Genomic DNA, 18361 nt, shown 5'->3' with positions numbered 1-18361 from the left:
GTCACAAGTTTTACACTGTATTTGATGTTGCTAAAATCGTCTTGTAAAATGATCAGAATTTAAATAATCAAAGCACATAAAAATAACAAAAAGTTAATGTTCAGTATTAAAAACATCTGGAAATAAGATCCTACTAACATCAAGAATAAGCAATACATTTTTAAATAGCAGTTATCCTGGAAACTCTAGGGAGAGGCTCTGGGGACAGAGTGAATGAGTGGCATTGAGAAGGTAAGGGCAGGGAGGCAGAAGAACACCTTCGAGGAACCTCTATGGCATCATGGGATCACAGGATGAGCCACTTTCTGTGTCCCCAACCCTGTGCCACATCAGGCTGGTTTGATGTGAGCACATCCCTTGCAGTGGATTTCCATCTGGAGAGGCCCAGAGGAGGGCAGGCCTCTATCCAGCAATCTGAAACTTTGTTTGGATTCCTACAGTGACCTTTGGGATCGGAGCTACTAGGGAACAGTTACAAAATCCTGAAGACAAGGAATGAAGACTGGTCCAGTGTTGTGTTGGACATATTAGCATCAAAGTGCTCCTATTTACCCCTGTGACAAGACCCACCTCAAATCTGTTTCCAAAAAGAAGATTCACCTTCCATCATCCTTCGTTCACAGTTAGACATCCTGGTAGAGCTAGGGCAGAGTAAAGGAACTGGATAGAATTTGGGGTGGCCTAGATATATTTTATCTAATCCACAAGAGTAGATTTGTGTCCTTTTACCAAAGGTTAAGCAAAAAGATGTTGCTTAAGAAAAGGCATCTAGTGCCCTCTTCCCTGGGGAAAGGAAAGGTTATGAATTGGGCCTGGCTCTGTGTTTGCACAATCATCAAAGAATCTTCTTTATGACCCCTATGACTTTATCACTGCCCAGCTCTGCCCTTTACTACTGCCCTAATAAAAAGAGAAAACAAAAAGAAAATAGTGTTAAGATTTTTTTAAATAATCATTTTTTTTAGCACAAAAATTCCCCAAGTTTGGAAAAAAGGAGCTTAATTCTAGCAGTTTGGGAAAGAGTTGAGGAAGAAGATGGGGAAAAGAGATTGATTACATTAACACGTGGATGAAATAACAGAAAGTCTTAAAGTTCCGAGATTAGTTCGTGGCCTTATTTTGAATGGAGCTGGTTCCAGGACTGCTTTTGCCGTCCTTTTAAGCTCACATGTACAGACCTGCAAAACTGTGGAGCAGGCTGGCTGTCCTTGAGCGGAGTGGTCCAGCAGATGGGGATTCAGTCTAGTCTCCCACATCTGTTTTGGAAAGGCTGTGGAATTCTTTTAGGAGTTCAACCTGGCAAGTAAGTATTCAGAATTTCTGAAAGCACCTGCCTTTCAGGGCTCTTTGATGAATGTGACTTTTATATATCTCAAGTCATATTTTATATCAGTATTGGCTGTTGCTTCTGTAGCTCTGATTAAAAAGAAAAAAAAAAAACCACTGCAAAGAGATTTGAAGAAAATACTTTAACCTCAAGGGAAATCCTACCCTGAAGTATTTCTCTAATGAGATCTCTCCTCCCCACATGCTCATTAGTTTGTTTTGAGAGAGAGCTGTAAATGTTTCTAGAAGATCGTGGAAAGGGAGCTGTGGGGAATAACCTCATCAGTACAGCTTTGGATGACCTGTAATTTCTTAGAGGTGTTATGAGATCTCAATTGATCGCCTTCCCTCCCCAAGTACTCATCAGGGCTCCTCCATCATCTCCTTCTGGTTTCTGCTCAGACATCACCTCATCAGTGAAGTCTCTCTTGACTCTCCTCCTTCCCCTTCCCTGTTTGATTTTTCTCAGCAGCACTTATCACCATCTGACACACTGTATTGACTTGTTTGTTTATTGTTTTTCTCCCTTTGCTAGAATGTGGGCTTCGTAAGAGGAGGGAGATTTGCTCAGTGTGGAATCCCCAGCACCACTAGCACCGTGCCTGGCACATGGTGTGTTCTTAGTAAATACTTTTGAATGAATTAGTAGGGGAAACTGCCACACCTGTTAAATGCTGTGGACAGGAAGAAAAAAAGCTGTGGTTTCAAATATGCACCGCACACTTAAAATTACCTGGAGTAGATTTGGCATCAAATCAATGCTCCCATGAATATGCAGGTCTCAATAGCATATTCCAGGGCAAGTAGCTTTGGAAGTCCATCTATTTATTTTACAAAAGTTTAACATTAATTTAAGTAATACTCAAGAATTGGCTAGAAATGAAGAAATGAAGCCAGGAGTGTGATATAAGCCTCAGGACCCTCCACTGGAAAATGATGGAGCTGGATGAAGACTGGATGATTTCTAAGGTTCCTTTTAATTCTAAATTACTAAGGGAGAAGATGTTTAGAGTTTGGTGAGGGTGACAAGGAAAGAAGAGAAAGACAGAGAAACAGAGAGAGAGAGAGAGAGAGAGAGAGAGAGAGAGAGAGATGCACTACTACATTTTGCCACAAGATGACAGTATTGCTTTTATCAAAACCAAGTACTGCACTGTCTTCTGCTACATCGAGTAAAGAGGAATAAATCCAGAAGGTTCATGAGGGATATAAATTACTTTAGTAAAGATATTATATGTGAGGCACCCATTAGTTTAGGAAAACTATGTGTCAGAAAGAATTACCTTCCTTTTGTAACACTTGGGAAATAGTTGGAAATACAGATTTCTTCCTCCTTCCCTCCTTCTCTCCCTTTCTTCCTTTTTTCCACCTATTCTTCCTCCCTCCTCCTTTATTCCTGTCTTATTCTTTCTTTCAAATTCTCACTTTATCCCATCAAAGTTTTCAAGTCAAACAAAACAGACATGTGTAAGAAAAAGTTAGTATTTTCACCATTTTCTTTTAATTCCAACCCTCTGAAGTAACTAATGTTAATACTTTCTTTTATTTTTCCATTTCTTCCTCTATATTCATACATATACATACACATGCATAGACATGTATATTATATTTATTTTGAACTTTAAATTAATATCTGATCACCTGATGGGCAATAAATTTAGATGTTTGAAAAACTTTTCCATCTCTTCCTTATTGTCACAAACGACAATGATGATGATGACTACAACAACACACACACAAGGTATACATAGCCCACCTCTAATTGCACCTGGTTTCCATTTTTTCTTCTTTATTGATTTACTTATTTATTCATATACTTAGGGGGTACAAATGAAGTTTTGTTACTTGGATATATTGCCTAGTGGTGAAATCTGGGCTTTTAGTATAACCATCACCCAAATAGTGTACATTGTGTCCAACAGGGTAATTTCTCATCCCTCACCCCCTCCCACTCTTGCACCTTTTGGAGTTTCCAGTGTCTCTTATTTCACTCTCTATGTCCATGTGTACACGTGATGAGCTCCCACTTACGAGAACACGTGATATTTGACTTTCTGTTTCTGAGTAACTTTACTTAGGATCATAGCCTCCACTTCAATCCATGTTGCTGCAAAAGACATGATTTCATTCTTTTTTATGTCTGAGTAGTATTCTGTGGTATATATATTTATATATACCATATTTCCTTTATCCAGTCATCTGTTGATGGACATTTAGGTTGATTCATAACTTAGCTATTGTGAATAGTGGTGGGATGAACATACAAGTGTAGGTATCTTTTAAATTTTTATTTATTTTTATTTTTTCTCCATTCACTTTTTATTTGTATTTATTCATGGGGTACAAATGCAGTTTTGCTACAGTGCTGTATTGTGTGGTGTTGAAGTCAGGCCCTTCAGTGCATACATCACTGAAGCAACGCACGCTGTATCCACCAAGTAACCTCCCATCACCAATCTCCCTCCGCCTCCCCCCACCCTGTGTCTTCTATATAATGATTTCTTTTCCTTTGGGTTGATACCCAGTAGTGGTGTTGCTGGATGGAATGGTAGTTCTATTTTTAGTTCTTTGAGAAATCTATCTTGAGAAGAGAAACACTTGGCATGGGGAGATTGACCACGTCTGCTTTTGCCTTTTGTTATTCTTCACATTTGCCTTCTCTGTTCTTTATACACATTATGCTTTTCAATCTCCACCAGAGTCACTTGGACTAAAACTTGTGGATTTATCAGTAGAAAATGATCATGTGAAGAGACTCCTGCAAGGGAACCCATAGCTGTTCCTGTGGTGCTTACAGTCACTCTGGCAAGAAAGGAGCTCCTCCCCTTGTGTTTCTTCTGGGTTTTTTCATCCGAGTTGAGCTTCCCTCCCTCGCCCAGCTAGAGGGTTTATCTGTTGCAGACTCCAGTGGCTCAGAAACCAGGGATGCAGGGCCAGGCTCGTGGGGTGCTGCAGCAGATGTGGGGATTTTTCCTTCTTTATGTTTCCCTGAAGATGGGAGGTAAGTCTCAACTGAATAGCAAATGCTGCTGGGAGTTTTCAAAATAATTTTCTTCCAGTGAAACGATTGCAACTTTCGACATCTGTAATGAAACAGTCTTTGCTATACGCATTTTCCTTATGTGGTGCTAATTGTCCTCCTGTTACTATTGCTGTTGCCACTTCTGCCACCATTTACTTCTCCCCTATCAGTGGCAGTTCTTTTGTGACCACATGGAGCCTATCGTTTTTAATAATGCTGTGTTTTGTCATAGGCACTGCAGGACAAAGCATTGAGCAGCCCCGTGAGTTGACATCTGTGGAAGGAGCCTTTATCCAGGTCAACTGCACCTATCAGACATCTGGGTTCAATGGGCTGTCCTGGTACCAGCAACATGACAGCGGAGCACCCATATTTCTCTCTTACAGTGTTCTGGATGGTTTGGAGGGGAGAGGTCGTTTTTCTTCCTTCCTTAGTCGCTCTGCTGGGTACAGTTACCTCCTTGTGAAGGAGCTCCAGATGAAAGACTCTGCCTCTTACCTCTGTGCCGTGAGAGACACGGTGACTATGAGGCCTCCTCAGCTGCACCAAAATTTAAAACGCAACCACAGCAGTAAGAAGTTTTGTTTCCTGAGTGTATGCCTGCTGTGAGTTAAGACTGAGGACTTTGGAACCAGACTTGAGTGCAAGTAGTTATTTGAGAGGTAATCCCAGGAAACACCAGTAGGAGAGTGGAAAAGTGAGATAGGAAGGGAAGGAAGCCAATGAAGTGTATGCATTTGTTACACTTTACTGGCTTCTTGTGGACAACCAGAATTTAATTCTGCTAGAGAACTCTGGAGCCGGTGGAACACAAGCTTAGAGTTACCCTTCTGAAAGGGTGAGAAAATTGGAATATTTATCCACTATATTAGTTATATATTCCTGTATAATAAATTACCCCAAACATAGTGGCTTAACCATTTATTTAGCCAACAAACATTTATTATCTCACAGTTTCTGTGGGTCAGGAATTTGGGAGCAGCTTGGCTGGGTAGTGTTGGGTCAGGGTCTTTTATGAAGTTTTAGTCAAGATGAAATCATCTAAAGGCTGGACCAGGACTGGAGGGTGCGCTTCCAAGACGGTTCACTTGCATAGCTGTTGGCAAGAAGCTTCAGATCCTTATCACATAGTCTCTCTCTCTCTTTCTCTTTCTTTTTGAGACTGAGATCTGTCTATATCACCCAGGCTAGTCTTGAACTCCTGGGTTCAAGTGATCCTCACACCTCAGCCTCCTGAGTAGCTGCCACTACAGGTGCAAGCCACTGTGCCCAGCCACATGGATCTCTTTATAGCGTGTCTTCATGACATAGTAGCTGGCTTTTTCCAGAGAGGGTAATCTGGAGAAGGGGGTGGAGAGAGAGTGAGAAGAGGAGACAGAGAGAAAGAGAGAGAGAGAGAGAAGTGTTTTTTATCATCTAGCCTCAGAAGTGTCATCCCATTACTGCTGCTAAATTCTGTTGGTCACACAGACCCACCTGATAGAGTGTAGAAGGGGACTGCACAAGGCATGAATACCAGAGATGATGGAGATCACTGGAGTCATCTTGATGACTGGCTACCATTTACCAACTCCTGTCAGTCATTGGTTGAGAGTTTCTCACCAGGGACATTAAGTTTCTAGTATTCAGGGTTTACTATGCACATGGGCAAAGAAAGCTCCAGTTGCCAGAAAGATCTCTCAGGCACAGAGGTGCTGACAGTGGGAAGTTGGGCCAGTATGCTAAGACATGAAAAATGCCAGTGGTTTACGTGGGGGGAGTGCTTTGATAGATTCAGTTCAACTCTTCCACTGCTTTGATACTCTCAGGCCTGATGTTATATTCACTCTGTTCTGTCATTGATTTCTCAAGGTGGTGACTAATTACAGCTTCTTAAAAAAAAAGACCTAAAACAGGAGTCAACAGGACAAGTATAGTCCTTGCTGCTGCAGTTGGTCCCAACATCATAGTTACCATCCATTGTCTGTCTCTGCTATCACCCATTCTATATTCCCTCACACCCTCATTCCGCATTCCTGCGGGTCTTGGTCTCTCCCTCACTGGGTGACCCAAACCCTCATCCCTGAGGGGCCTAAGCCCCTGGTTACCGTACCCCTTTGAGACCTTGGTTGATGCAATTGCCTGTTCAATGCTATCGCTGGACGTGGGAATGCCAATATGGGTCCCAGTGAATCCTGAGTTCCATTCACACTTCTCTCTACCCTCCTTACATATGTCCTCATGATTGTAGTCAATTACCTCTTCCAGTACAGTTTTGCCAAATTTGGGGAGCTTTCAGCCATTATTTCTTTGAATACCCTTTCCTCCCCCACTTTCCTCTTATTCTGAGACTCCAATGATATGAATTTAGGTCTTTTGTTATTGTCCCATAGATCTTAGACTCTACTCATTTTTTTTTTCAATCTATTTTCTCACTGTTGTTCAGACTGGGTAACTTCTATTGATCACTTCCCAAGTTCACAGAGTTTGTTCTTTGTCATCTCCCCTTTACTATTTAATCTATCCAGAGAGCTTTTTAATTCCAGTTATTGAACTTTTTAGTTCTCTAATTTGCATTTGGTTCTTTTTTCATAATTTTCTATTTTTTTGCTGATATTCTGTATTTTTTCATTTGTTTCAAGAGAACTTGTAATAGCTCACTGAAGCATTTTTATGACAGGTGTTTTACAATCCTTGTCCAATAATTTCAGCATCTGATTCATCGTGGTGTTGATATTGGTTGATTGTCTTTTCTCATTCATGTTGTGATTTTCTAGTTCTTGGAATGAAAAATAATTTCTGCTTATAGCCTGGACATTATGGATATTATATTGTGAAACTCTGGATTCCATTTAACTTTCTTTTAAGTGGGTAGTTCCCCTGTTGAGATGTACTATGAAGGTCAGTGGATGCATATGTTGTTTCTGCTGGGTCCCAATGGCTCCACCCATGCAAAAAGGGAGGCACTGAATCACATGGCCTTGTTGTCTCTGAATGGGGATGATCAGCTTTCTCCTGGCCAGGTGCCACCAGGGAAGGGAGGAAAGGAGAGGGCCAACTAGACCTACCTCCTGCCTGGTTGATGCTGGGTAAGAGTGGAGACTTAGCTCAGCACTGGGCCTCTCTGACAAGGGGAACAGGAGCTCCAGTTAACCCTGTTTTCCACCGCCTTGTTCATTTACACTGCTGCTGCGTGGGTGCGGGGATTCAGCTCCTCAATGGGCACTGCCGACACTGGGGTAGGGAGGAATCTCAGTGTTAACTACCCTACCTCACACCAACTCATTTTACCTCATTGTTGCCAGGTGGGGATGGAGGCTCAGCTTATTGCTGGATCCTGCCGACATTACCTTGCTAGGGAATTTGAGAACCACCTGCTTCTGCCAGCTGGGGAATGAAGATCTGCTTCCTATTTGGCCTGCTGACACCACCGAGTGGAGAAATTAGAGTGCACAGTCTGCTTCCATTGGGAAGAGAGGTTGGATGGACAATCAACTTTCCTGCCCACTGACTGAAATCTGGGGGTAAGGTCTGTCCATTGGTATTTGGCTGGAGCAGGAAGGGTACTGCCAAGAAGATTTTCTGTTATTAGGCCATTGACCTTTTCCTTGTCCTTTGGCTAGAGTGAAGAGACTTTCCTTGGAGCTGTTTTCCCGATGCCTGTTGGTGGCTCTGGATTGGAGGTTTCTGCAATACCCTGTCCCAGACTTCTTTTGATTGATGTTAACATGGTATATTATTTCCCAACTCTTTTACTTTTAACCTAGCTATGTCTTTTAGACAGTATAGAGTTTAGTATTGCTTTTTAAAAATCAATCTGACAGCCTCTGCCTCTTAATTGGAGCATTTAAATCATTTATATTTTTAATAACAACTTTATTGAAATATAATTTACATACAGTAAGATTTACCCTCTTAAGGTGTATAATTCAGTGGTCTTTATTATATTAATGGAATTGTGCAATCATAGCCACTAATTTTAGAATACTTTCATCACCTCACAAATAAATCTTGCACCCACTAGCAGTTATTCTTCATCTCCATCTCCTTCCAGACCCTGGCAACCAGTAATCTACTTTCTGTCTCTATAGCTTTGCTTACTCTGGACATTTCTTAAAAGTGGAATCATACAAAATGTGATCATCTTTGACAGGCTTCTTTCACTTAGCATAATGTTTTCAAGGTTCATTCACATTGTAGCAGGTTATCAGTACCTCATTCCTTTTTATTACTGAATAATATTCTATTTTATGGATATATCACATTTTGTTTACCCACTCATCAGTGGATAGACATTTTCGCTGTTTCCACTTTTTGGCTATTATGAATAATGCTGCCATGAACATTGTTTATAAGTTTGTGCGGACACATGTTCTCAATTCTCTTGGGTATAGGAGTGACAATGTCGGGTTATGATAACTCTGTGCTGTACATTTTTGAGGAACTTCCAAACTGTTTTCCAAACTGCCTGCACCATTTTATGTTCTTACCAGTAACGCCTGAGAGTTCCAATTTCTCCACATCTTTGAAGTGATATCTCATTGTGGTTTTGATTTGCATTTCCTTGAAGGCTAATTATCTTGATTACATTGAGCACTTTTTCATGAGCTCATTGGCCATTTGTATATCTTCTTTGGGGAAATGCCTATCCAAATCTTTTTTTATTAATTTTAGATACATAATTAATAAAATTAATCCCATTTTTATTAATTTTAGATACATAATAGTTGTACATGTTTATGGGGGTACATGGGATATTTTGACACATGCATATAATATGTAATGATCAAATCAAGGTAACTGGCATATCCATCACTTCGAACAATTTTTGCCCATTTTAAAGTTACTTGTCTTTTTGTTTTTAGTTGTAAGAGTTATTTAAATATTCTATATATAAGTTATACTATTTGCATTTAATGTGATTGTTGATATGGTTGGGTTTAAAGGTACCATTCCGTGATTTGTTTACTATTCTCTCCATTTGTTCCATGGTCCTTCTCCTTTTTGTTTGGATTGAGGGGTTTTTTTTGTATTTTATTTCACTCCACTATTACCTTGTTAGTTATACTACTTTATTTTAGCTATTGCTCTAGTATTTAGAGAATATATCTTTAATAAAGTACAACTTCAAATAATAGTATAGCATTGCCTGTATGATGTAAAAACGTTTCAAACTTCTGTTTTCCTCCTCCCAGCCTTTTTTGTTATTACTTTCATATATCTTACTTCTGTATATTATCCATAATACATTACTGTTATTTTAAGTAGTCAAAACTTTTAAAAAGAGACTTAAAAACTAACAGATTATAAAATATCTTGATAGTTTTGCCTTATTTACAGAAATTACCTCACCTAGACAATCTGTAAAGTGTGGAGAATTTTTTTTTGTTTGTTTTGCTTTGGACATTTGCTCAAGCAGTAGAAAAGTCAAATTAGGAAGTATTGAGTCAGATATTTCTGGAAACCAAATTAGTTCCAGGCTGCATATCAGGCATCCAGGATACCCGTAGATTGGTACCAATTTACTGAGTATTCATGAGTGAGGTTTCACTTGTCCATGGACTTTGAATCCCTGATGTGTATTGTAGTGATTATTATAGTGGCTACCCAAATTGATGTCATGCTAATTGCCAAAGAGTTGGAATTCTTCCATATTTGGAGGCTGTTGCATTTGTTGTCCATTTATTGAATTGTTAAATGAGTCAGACTAATAACAGGTAATATATTGAAATGGAAAACCTTAAATAATACCCCTGAGTATTCACTGATGGCAAGTTCAATTATGGTCATGTGATGATCACTTCAAAATCCTATGTCAGATTGATAAAAATCCCAAAGATTTCAAGCCTGAAATTTACCCTGTGCAGAATCTTGTGCTTTGTAATTTTACACCCTAGACCTCTGTAATCAGGCATAAGAGGAGAATTGAATCATTAGAGGAGGTACAGAGTAGATGGTAAGTTGGGAAATTTATTTTAAACAAGTGAGGTAAGTAGTTTTTATCTATAACCACATTACTGATTATACATTGAAGAATATTGCTTTAAGTTTTAAAAGAGAGCTAAAGTTTAGTAGAACTAGTGGGTTGATTGATTTGATTGATAACACTGAGTTTTACTATCCTCTTGCTGCCTCACTGTTATAAAATGTTGCTGATTATTGTTACTTATTTAAGAGGTGAGCGTTGAGGAAGGGAGAGAGGAGATGTCAGGCTCTTCAAGAGAAGTTTGTCTCCTAAAAGTGATAAATGAACAGTGGTCTTCCCATATGTACCTAAACTTCACCACATTCCCATCTTTAAGATCATTGCAAAGAAGGTAATGGTATTAGTCAGAATTCTCCAGAGAAACAGAACCAAAGGTTTTATATATATAAGATACCAGGTCATATATATATATATGTACATATATATATGTGTGTATATATATGTGTATATATATATATATATATATATATATATATATAGTGGTCCCTCAATGCATGTGGAAGATTGGTTCCAGGACTGCAGCATATCTGCACATACCCTGGGCAACATAGCAAAACCCCATCTCTACAAAAAATTAAAAAGTTACCTGGGTGTCATGGTGCGTGCCTGTAGCCCTAACTTCTGGGAAGGCTGAGGCAGGAGGATTTCTTGAGCCTGGGAGTTCAAGGCTGCAGTGAGCTATGCTTGTGCTGCTGCACTCCAGCCTGGGTGACAGAGGAAGACCCTATCTCTTAATGATTCTTGTGTAACTTTTAAAATATTTTAAAAAATCAACTCAGTAAATGCTCAGTGAGTTCTTCTTTTGTGCCAGATATTAATATTAATATTTTTCTTCCTTCAGGGGGTGCAAAGTTGAATCTTATTGTTCCTTAAAGGTCACTTTATGGCTTTTTTTGGTTATTGTTTAATGTATTTTAGCAACATGGCATGGTGGTTCAGAGTGTAGGTTCCAGAAAGTTCAAATTCCATTTGAAGCAATTGCTGAGTGACCATGAGTGAATTACTTAACCCTGCAAACATTTTGAGAAGCAGTTTGGCAACACTGTATTTTGAGGCATAACTTTTGACCTCGTAAATTCATTTCTAATAATCTATTCCTACAGGAATAATTAAAATATTAAAGAGGTTATTATACAATCATTCAAAAATATTTATTGAGCTGCTGCTATGTTCTATGTACTTCTCTAGATACTTTGGATGTTTCATTGAACAAAACAAAGATCCCTACCTTTTTGGGGTTTACATTCTAGCAGCAAGAGACAGAACATAATAAACAATAAACTAATTAAATCAGTGAATTATATAGTATGGTGAAAGGTGATCAGCACTTTCACAAAACAAAAAGGTAAATCAGGGTAAAGGCAATGAGCAGTACCGGGGATTCTGGGTCGGTGAGTTTCAGTTTTATATATATCCATCAGCATAAACCTCATTGAGAAGGTGATGTTTGAGCTAAGACATTAAGGGGGTGAGGGAGTTAATTATGGGATATCTGGGGGAAGGGTTTCCAAACAGAGGAAGCAGCCAGTGCAAAGACCCTAGAGTGGGACTGTGTTCTTTGTATGTGAGGAATAGCAAGGAGGATAATATGATTTTGAGCTGAGTGAATGAGGGGAGGGTGGCAGGAGATAAGGTCAGACAAGTAATGGAGAGCTGTGTCGTTGAGGACCTTGTTTGCCACTGGAAAGACCCTTATAATGTGTGAATGAGGAGCCATCGAAAGTCTTTGATTAGTGGAATGACATGATCTGACTTATGTTTTAATAAGATTTCTTACTGTAATGTTGAAAACAAATTGTACCCTTATTTTTAACAGTGAGAAATTACAAATGTCATGAATGGCCACAAAGGGTGGAATGAGTGGGTACACACATTCTGGTCATATATGTGACGAAATGTCATTCAGTCAATATGCTTATGATATAATAATAAATGAAAGAATATAAGTTATATGTTTGTAATACAATTAGAAAAAGTTAAAGATAACAGCAATATGATAATAATTAAGCTATGGATATTATTCCCACTCGATTTTTCCCATGTATGCTTTTAATATTTTGTTTTTTAAACAAAGTAACCCATGTTTAAGTCCTATCTGTCTGTTTTTTTGTTGCTTGTGCTTTTGAGACCTTAGTCGTGAATTCTTTGCCTAGACCAACTTCCAGATGAGTTTTCCCTAGGTTTTCTTCCAGTATTTTTTTGTAGTTTCAGGTCTTACATTTAAATCTTCAATCTGTCTTGAGTTGATTTTTGTATATGGTGAGAGATAGAGGTCCAGTTTTACTCTTCTGCATATGGAAATCCAATTTTCCCAGCTCCACTTATTGAAAAAGGTGTCCCTTCCCTGGTGTATGTTCTTGTCAACTTTGTCAAAGATCAGTTAATTGTAGATATGTGGCTTTATTTGTGGGTTCTCTGTTCTGTTCCATTGATCGATATGTCTAAAGCGTAAAGCTTCTGCACAGCAAAAGAAATAATCAGCAGAGTGAGCAGACAACCTGTAGAATGGGAGAAAATATTTGCAGATTATACAAACTATATATATTGCAACCTATGTATCTGACAGGGGACTAATATCTAGAAATCACAAGGAATGCAAACAACAACAACAACAACAAACCAAATAACACTATTAAAAATGGGCAAAGGACATAAAGATTAAAAAAAAGACATACAGGCCAGGCGCGGTGGCTCATGCCTGTAATCTTAGCACTCTGGGAGGCCGAGGCGGGTGGATTGTTTGAGCTCAGGAGTTCGAGACCAGCCTGAGCAAGAGAGAGACCCCGTCTCTACTAAAAATAGAAAGAAATTATATGGACAGCAAAAAATATATATAGAAAAATCAGCCGGGCATGGTGGTGCATGCCTGTAGTCCCAGTTACTTGGGAGGCTGAGGCAGCTGGATTGCTTGAGCCCAGGAGTTTGAGGTTACTGTGAGCTAGGCTGACACCACAGCACTCTAGCCAGGGCAACAGAGTGAGACTTTGTCTCAAAAAAAAAAAAAAAAAAAGACATACAAATGGCCAAAAAGCATATAAAAATGCTCAAAATCATTAATCATCAGAGAAATGCAAATTAAAACCATAATGAGATCTTACCTTAGCCTAGTTAGAATGACTATTATCAAAAAGACAAAAAAATAACAGATGTTGAGGGTGCAGAGAAAAGAGAATACTTATATACTGTTGGCAGGAATGTAAATTAGTACAATCTCTGTGGAAAACAGTATGGAGATTTCTCAAAGAACTAGAAACAGAACTGCCATTCAATCCAGCAATTCCACTACTGCGTATCTACCCAAAGTAAAAGAAATCATTATACCTAGGCCGGGCGCGGTGGCTCAAGCCTGTAATCCTAGCACTTGGGAGGCCGAGGCGGGCGGATTGTGTGAGCTCAGGAGTTCGAGACCAGCCTGAGCAAGAAAGAGACCCCGTCTCTACTAAAAAATAGAAAGAAACTATATGGACAGCTAAAAATATATATATAGAAAAAAAAATTAGCCGGGCATGGTGGCACATGCCTGTGGTCCCAGCAACTCGGGAGGCTGAGGCAGTAGGATCGCTTAAGCCTAGGAGTTTGAGGTTGCTGTGAGCTAGGCTGATGCCACGGCACTCACTCTAGGGCAACAGAGTGACACTCTGTCTCCAAAAAAAAAAAAAAAAAAAAAAAAAAAAGAAATCATTATACCAAAAAGATTTCTGCACTCATATGTTTTTCCAGTAACAGAGTATAAAGAGTGCTTCATTCCTTATATTTCTGTCAATCTGATGAAAGACAAAAAGCATTTGGTTTTCTTTTTCATCTACTACTGAAGTTGAGCATCTTTTTATTCACACTTATTTGTCACTTGCATTCCCTTTTCTGTGACTTGTCTATATTCTTTGCTTACTTTTTTTTCACATTTTTAAAAATTTCAGCATATTATGGAGGTACAAATGTTTAGGTTACATATGTTGCCCTTGCCCCCACCCCCCGCCTTTGCTTACTTTTAATTGAGTTGTTTGTCTTTTCCTTTCAGATTTTTGAATAATAGGAAGATTATCATTTTTTGTTATATATAATATTTTCTTCTAGTCTACTATCTGTTTTTGAATAACTTATATGGAATTATATATATTTTAAATTCTTGAGAATGTATAAACAAATTTTATCTCATTTTCATTCATTATATTTCAATATTCTTTTCATATTGGTAATCCTTTGTCACTATCATTCCTAATGGCTGCATACAATTTTATTCAAGTTTTATTATATTCATTCAAGCTTAAAAATAAATAAGTGCCATGACGGTTAGGGTATTTAAAATTATATTATAATTAATATTTCCTTGCATTTAGCTTTCACCATAGTTTGGATGCTTAGGAGATTTCTACAGGTGAAATAACTGGATCAAGAATAAGAAATGTTTTTTGTTTGTGATATTTATTTCCCAAACTGTTACAGTTTTTGGCCAGCCAATCAGTATAGAAAATTAGGGGTAACATAATTTTAGTATTTACACAATTATATCTCCTAGGGGTCAAATAATATTACAGAATTTGAAGAATTAAGTTTCTTAAGGAACTTACTAGCTCCATTGTGAAGGAAAGATTGGATTTATTTTCAGGCTACCTTAGAAGTTAAGATCAATTCAAATAAACCCTCTTTTTACATACCTACTGTGTGCAAGGCATTTACTAAGTGCTGCAAGAGATAATTCATGTGTGATTATTACTTTTTAAGAAAATTTTAATTTGATGGAAAGCAAACATAAATATCTTATTTTACTTTCTTTTATAGTTAAAGACCATAATAGAGGCATAAAAGGGAAAAGGTAGGATTTGATTGCATTAGGAAAGTTTTCCTTTTTTTTTTTTTTTTTGAGACAGAGTCTCACTCTGTTGCCCTGGCTAGATTACAGTGACATCATGATAGCTCACAGCAACCTCAAACTCCTGGGCTCAATGATTCTACTGTCTCAGCCTCCTAAGTAGCTGGGACTACAGGTGTGCACTACCATGCCTAGCTATGCCACCACACTCAGCTAATTTTTCTATTTTTTTTAGAAATTGGGTCTTGCTCTTGCTCAGGCTGATTTTGAACTCCTGATCTCAAGGGATCCTCCAGCTTCGGCCTCCCAGAGTGCTAGGATTACAGGTGTGAGCCACCAGTCTGGCCAATTGCATCAGGAAAGTTTTCTTAAAGGCAGTGCTTTTTGAGATAGTCAGAGATGAAGTAAAGGATAAGTAATATTTTCATAGTCAACAATGAAGTGAGTTGAACGCATTTGATTAGAGAACATATTTTCTGAGCTGAAGGAAAAGAATAAATAAAGATAAAGATTTTGGAAAATAAGTAGGTGGAAGTAGCATGCCCAGAGTATAGTGACTTGCTTGGCTGGAGAAAAGAATACACAGGGGTAAAAAAAGGACACTACACTGGAAAAATCAGTGTGCAGCAGACTGTTGCAGGCTTTGAATGTACATTTAGTCTGATAGGAAGAGTCAAATACTGAATGATTTTAGCTGGAAGTTGTATATTTTTGGAATATTAATTTGATGTTATCAATGGATTAGTCTGAAATGAAAAGAGCCAACTGACTAATGGGTAAGAGTGTTGGATAATTTATTTGTGCTCAGCAAGCCTCACTGATCTCATCTGAAAAACAGAAAGAATGATGCTTATGCCATGGTGTGGTTATGGTTATACAGAATGGTGTACATGAAGTGCTTGGCCTGGCTCCTGATATGTAGGGGGTATTTGTAATAACTACTATTAAACTGGTTTATAATATATATGCTGTGATAATAAATAAGCAACTCAGATAGAAATGCAAAATCATTTCAATTAGTTCCAATCCTATAATATTAAAGCTAAATTAGCTTTCATTTTTTTCCCCAAGGTCCTCTGGAAAGCTCATTGGATGGGTGCTCTTAACCAAACAAGAGTGACTGAATTTGTCTTCTTGGGACTCACTAATAACTGGATGCTGGAGATACTGTTTCTCATGGTATTCTCAGTCACTTATGTGCTAACCTTTTTGGGGAACAATCTCATCATCATTACCATAACCTTTACTCCACGTCTCCATACCCCCATGTATTTCTTCCTGAGCAATCTGTCCTTTATTGACATCTGCCACTCATCTGTCACGGTGCCCAAGATGCTAAAGGATTTGCTTTTAGAGAGAAAGACCATTTCCTTTGACAATTGCATTGCACAGCTCTTCTTCCTACATCTTTTTGCCTGTGCTGAGATCTTTCTGTTGACTATTATGGCGTATGACCGATACATAGCTATCTGCACTCCATTACACTACCCCAGTGTGATGAACATGAGAGTCTGTGTACAGCTTGTCTTTGCTCTTTGGTTCGGGGCTACTGTTCACTCACTGGTGCAGACCTTCTTGACCATTCGTCTACCTTACTGTGGCCCCAACACTATTAATAGTTACTTTTGTGATGTGCCTCCTGTCATCAAGCTGGCCTGCGCAGATACATACCTCACGGGAATGCTGATTGTGTCCAATAGTGGAACCATCTCCCTCACCTGTTTCCTGGCTTTGGTCACCTCCTATGTGGTTATCCTGGTTTCTCTTCGAAAACAGTCAGCCGAAGGGCCCCGGAAAGCCCTGTCTACCTGCTCAGCCCACTTGATGGTGGTTGCCCTCTTCTTTGGGCCGTGCATCTTCATCTACACTCGCCCAGACACCAGCTTCTCCATTGACAAGGTGGTCTCTGTCTTCTACACAGTGGTCACCCCTTTGCTGAATCCCCTCATTTACACCTTGAGGAATGAAGAGGTAAACAGTGCCATGAAACAGCTCAGGCAGAGACAAGTGTTTTTCATGAAATCATATGCATGATGGGAATTGGGATTGCAGACATAACTGTAGCCACATTCTTAACGAGAGAGCAAAAGTAAAGAGTCACAATCGTTAGGTAAAATGGCGTGAAGCAGGTTCGACTTCTCCTTAAAGACAGAGACTTATTAAGTATAAAGGGAAAAATCGTGGTAGAACATGTAAGGAAAAAGAACCTGGGAAAGTTCGGAGAAGCCTTCTGATTTGACCAGTAAAAGAATACAATTTGGGGAACTCAGTTCAGTCTCAGTCTCAGAAACAGGGACAGCTGTGGGAAGCTACCCTCTTGGTTTATGCTGTTCTGTAGGGAGCAATACCCATTTTTTATAAATTACAGTGGTTTCAGTCTTGCTTTCAAATATATATTCAAGTTGTAATAATATGCTTCTATTTATATTAAGTTAAACTTTGTTGCTTTTGAATATGATTCTCTTATTATGTATTTTTTGTAGTACTTTTATTTTGACAAAATTAAGGTGGAGATGTATTATATAAATTAATTTTATTAAAGTAAAATTTACATTACATAGGATGCACTCATTTTAATTGTACAGTTTGGTGAGTTTTGACAAAGGTATACATACACCCATGTAACCACATCTCCAAGCAAGATACAGAACATTTTCATCACCCCAAAAAGTTTTATTCAGCTTCTTCCCAGCTAATCTCTCTATCTCCATGCAAGCATCCAAGGATCTGATTTTATTTTTTACTATGCATAAGATTTGTCTTTCCTAGAGTTTCATATAAATTGAATAATATTGTATATACTCTTCTCTGCCTGACTTCTTTGATTCTGTGTGGTGTTTCTGAGATTAATGCATGTTTTTGTGGGTATCAGTAGTTTGTTCCTGTTTATTGTTGGGTAATATTTCATTGTAACACAATTTGTTTACTCTTTCATGCATTGATGGACATTTGGGTGCTTCTAGTTTCTGTTAATTATGAATAAAGTAGCCATAAACATTTATGTACAGTTTATTTTGGATAACTTTCCATTTCTCTTGGGTAAATACCTAGGGGTAGAGTTGTTGGATCACATGGTAAGTGTATGTTTAACTTTGTAAGACACTGAAAGACTGTTTTTGAAAGTGGTTGTATGATTTTATAATCTCATGAAAAGTATTTGAGTTTTATATCCAATGATTGGTATATTGTCAGTCTTTAATTTTAGGCATTCCAGTGAGTATGCAGTTTTAATTTTCAT

At 38.4% G+C, this 18361-nt stretch overlaps 1 protein-coding gene and 1 gene segment (V, D, J or C); both read left to right on the top strand.

The window, feature by feature from the left end:
• Nucleotides 1-4177: 4177 nt before the first annotated feature.
• LOC123631299 lies at nucleotides 4178-4957 on the top strand. The segment is given in 2 exon segments: nucleotides 4178-4327; nucleotides 4581-4957. Coding segments are annotated over 2 exon segments (453 nt in total).
• Nucleotides 4927-17511, top strand: LOC123620866 (olfactory receptor 1509). Of its 2 annotated transcripts, XM_045526442.1 has the most exons (4): nucleotides 4927-5010; nucleotides 7633-7851; nucleotides 7951-8058; nucleotides 16195-17511. In XM_045526442.1, exons 3-4 carry the CDS (start codon nucleotides 7984-7986, stop codon nucleotides 17155-17157), a joined length of 1038 nt encoding a protein of 345 aa, XP_045382398.1. In that variant the 5' UTR covers nucleotides 4927-5010; nucleotides 7633-7851; nucleotides 7951-7983; the 3' UTR covers nucleotides 17158-17511. The 2 variants fall into 2 exon arrangements, with proteins under 2 accessions (XP_045382398.1, XP_045382391.1); XM_045526435.1 differs by lacking the exon at nucleotides 4927-5010 and having other exon boundaries at nucleotides 7553-7851.
• Nucleotides 17512-18361: the final 850 nt, after the last annotated feature.

Source organism: Lemur catta, chromosome 1 (genome assembly GCF_020740605.2).
Source record: "Lemur catta isolate mLemCat1 chromosome 1, mLemCat1.pri, whole genome shotgun sequence".
NCBI lineage: Eukaryota > Metazoa > Chordata > Mammalia > Primates > Lemuridae > Lemur > Lemur catta.
This window is presented reverse-complemented; position numbering and strand designations above follow the sequence as displayed.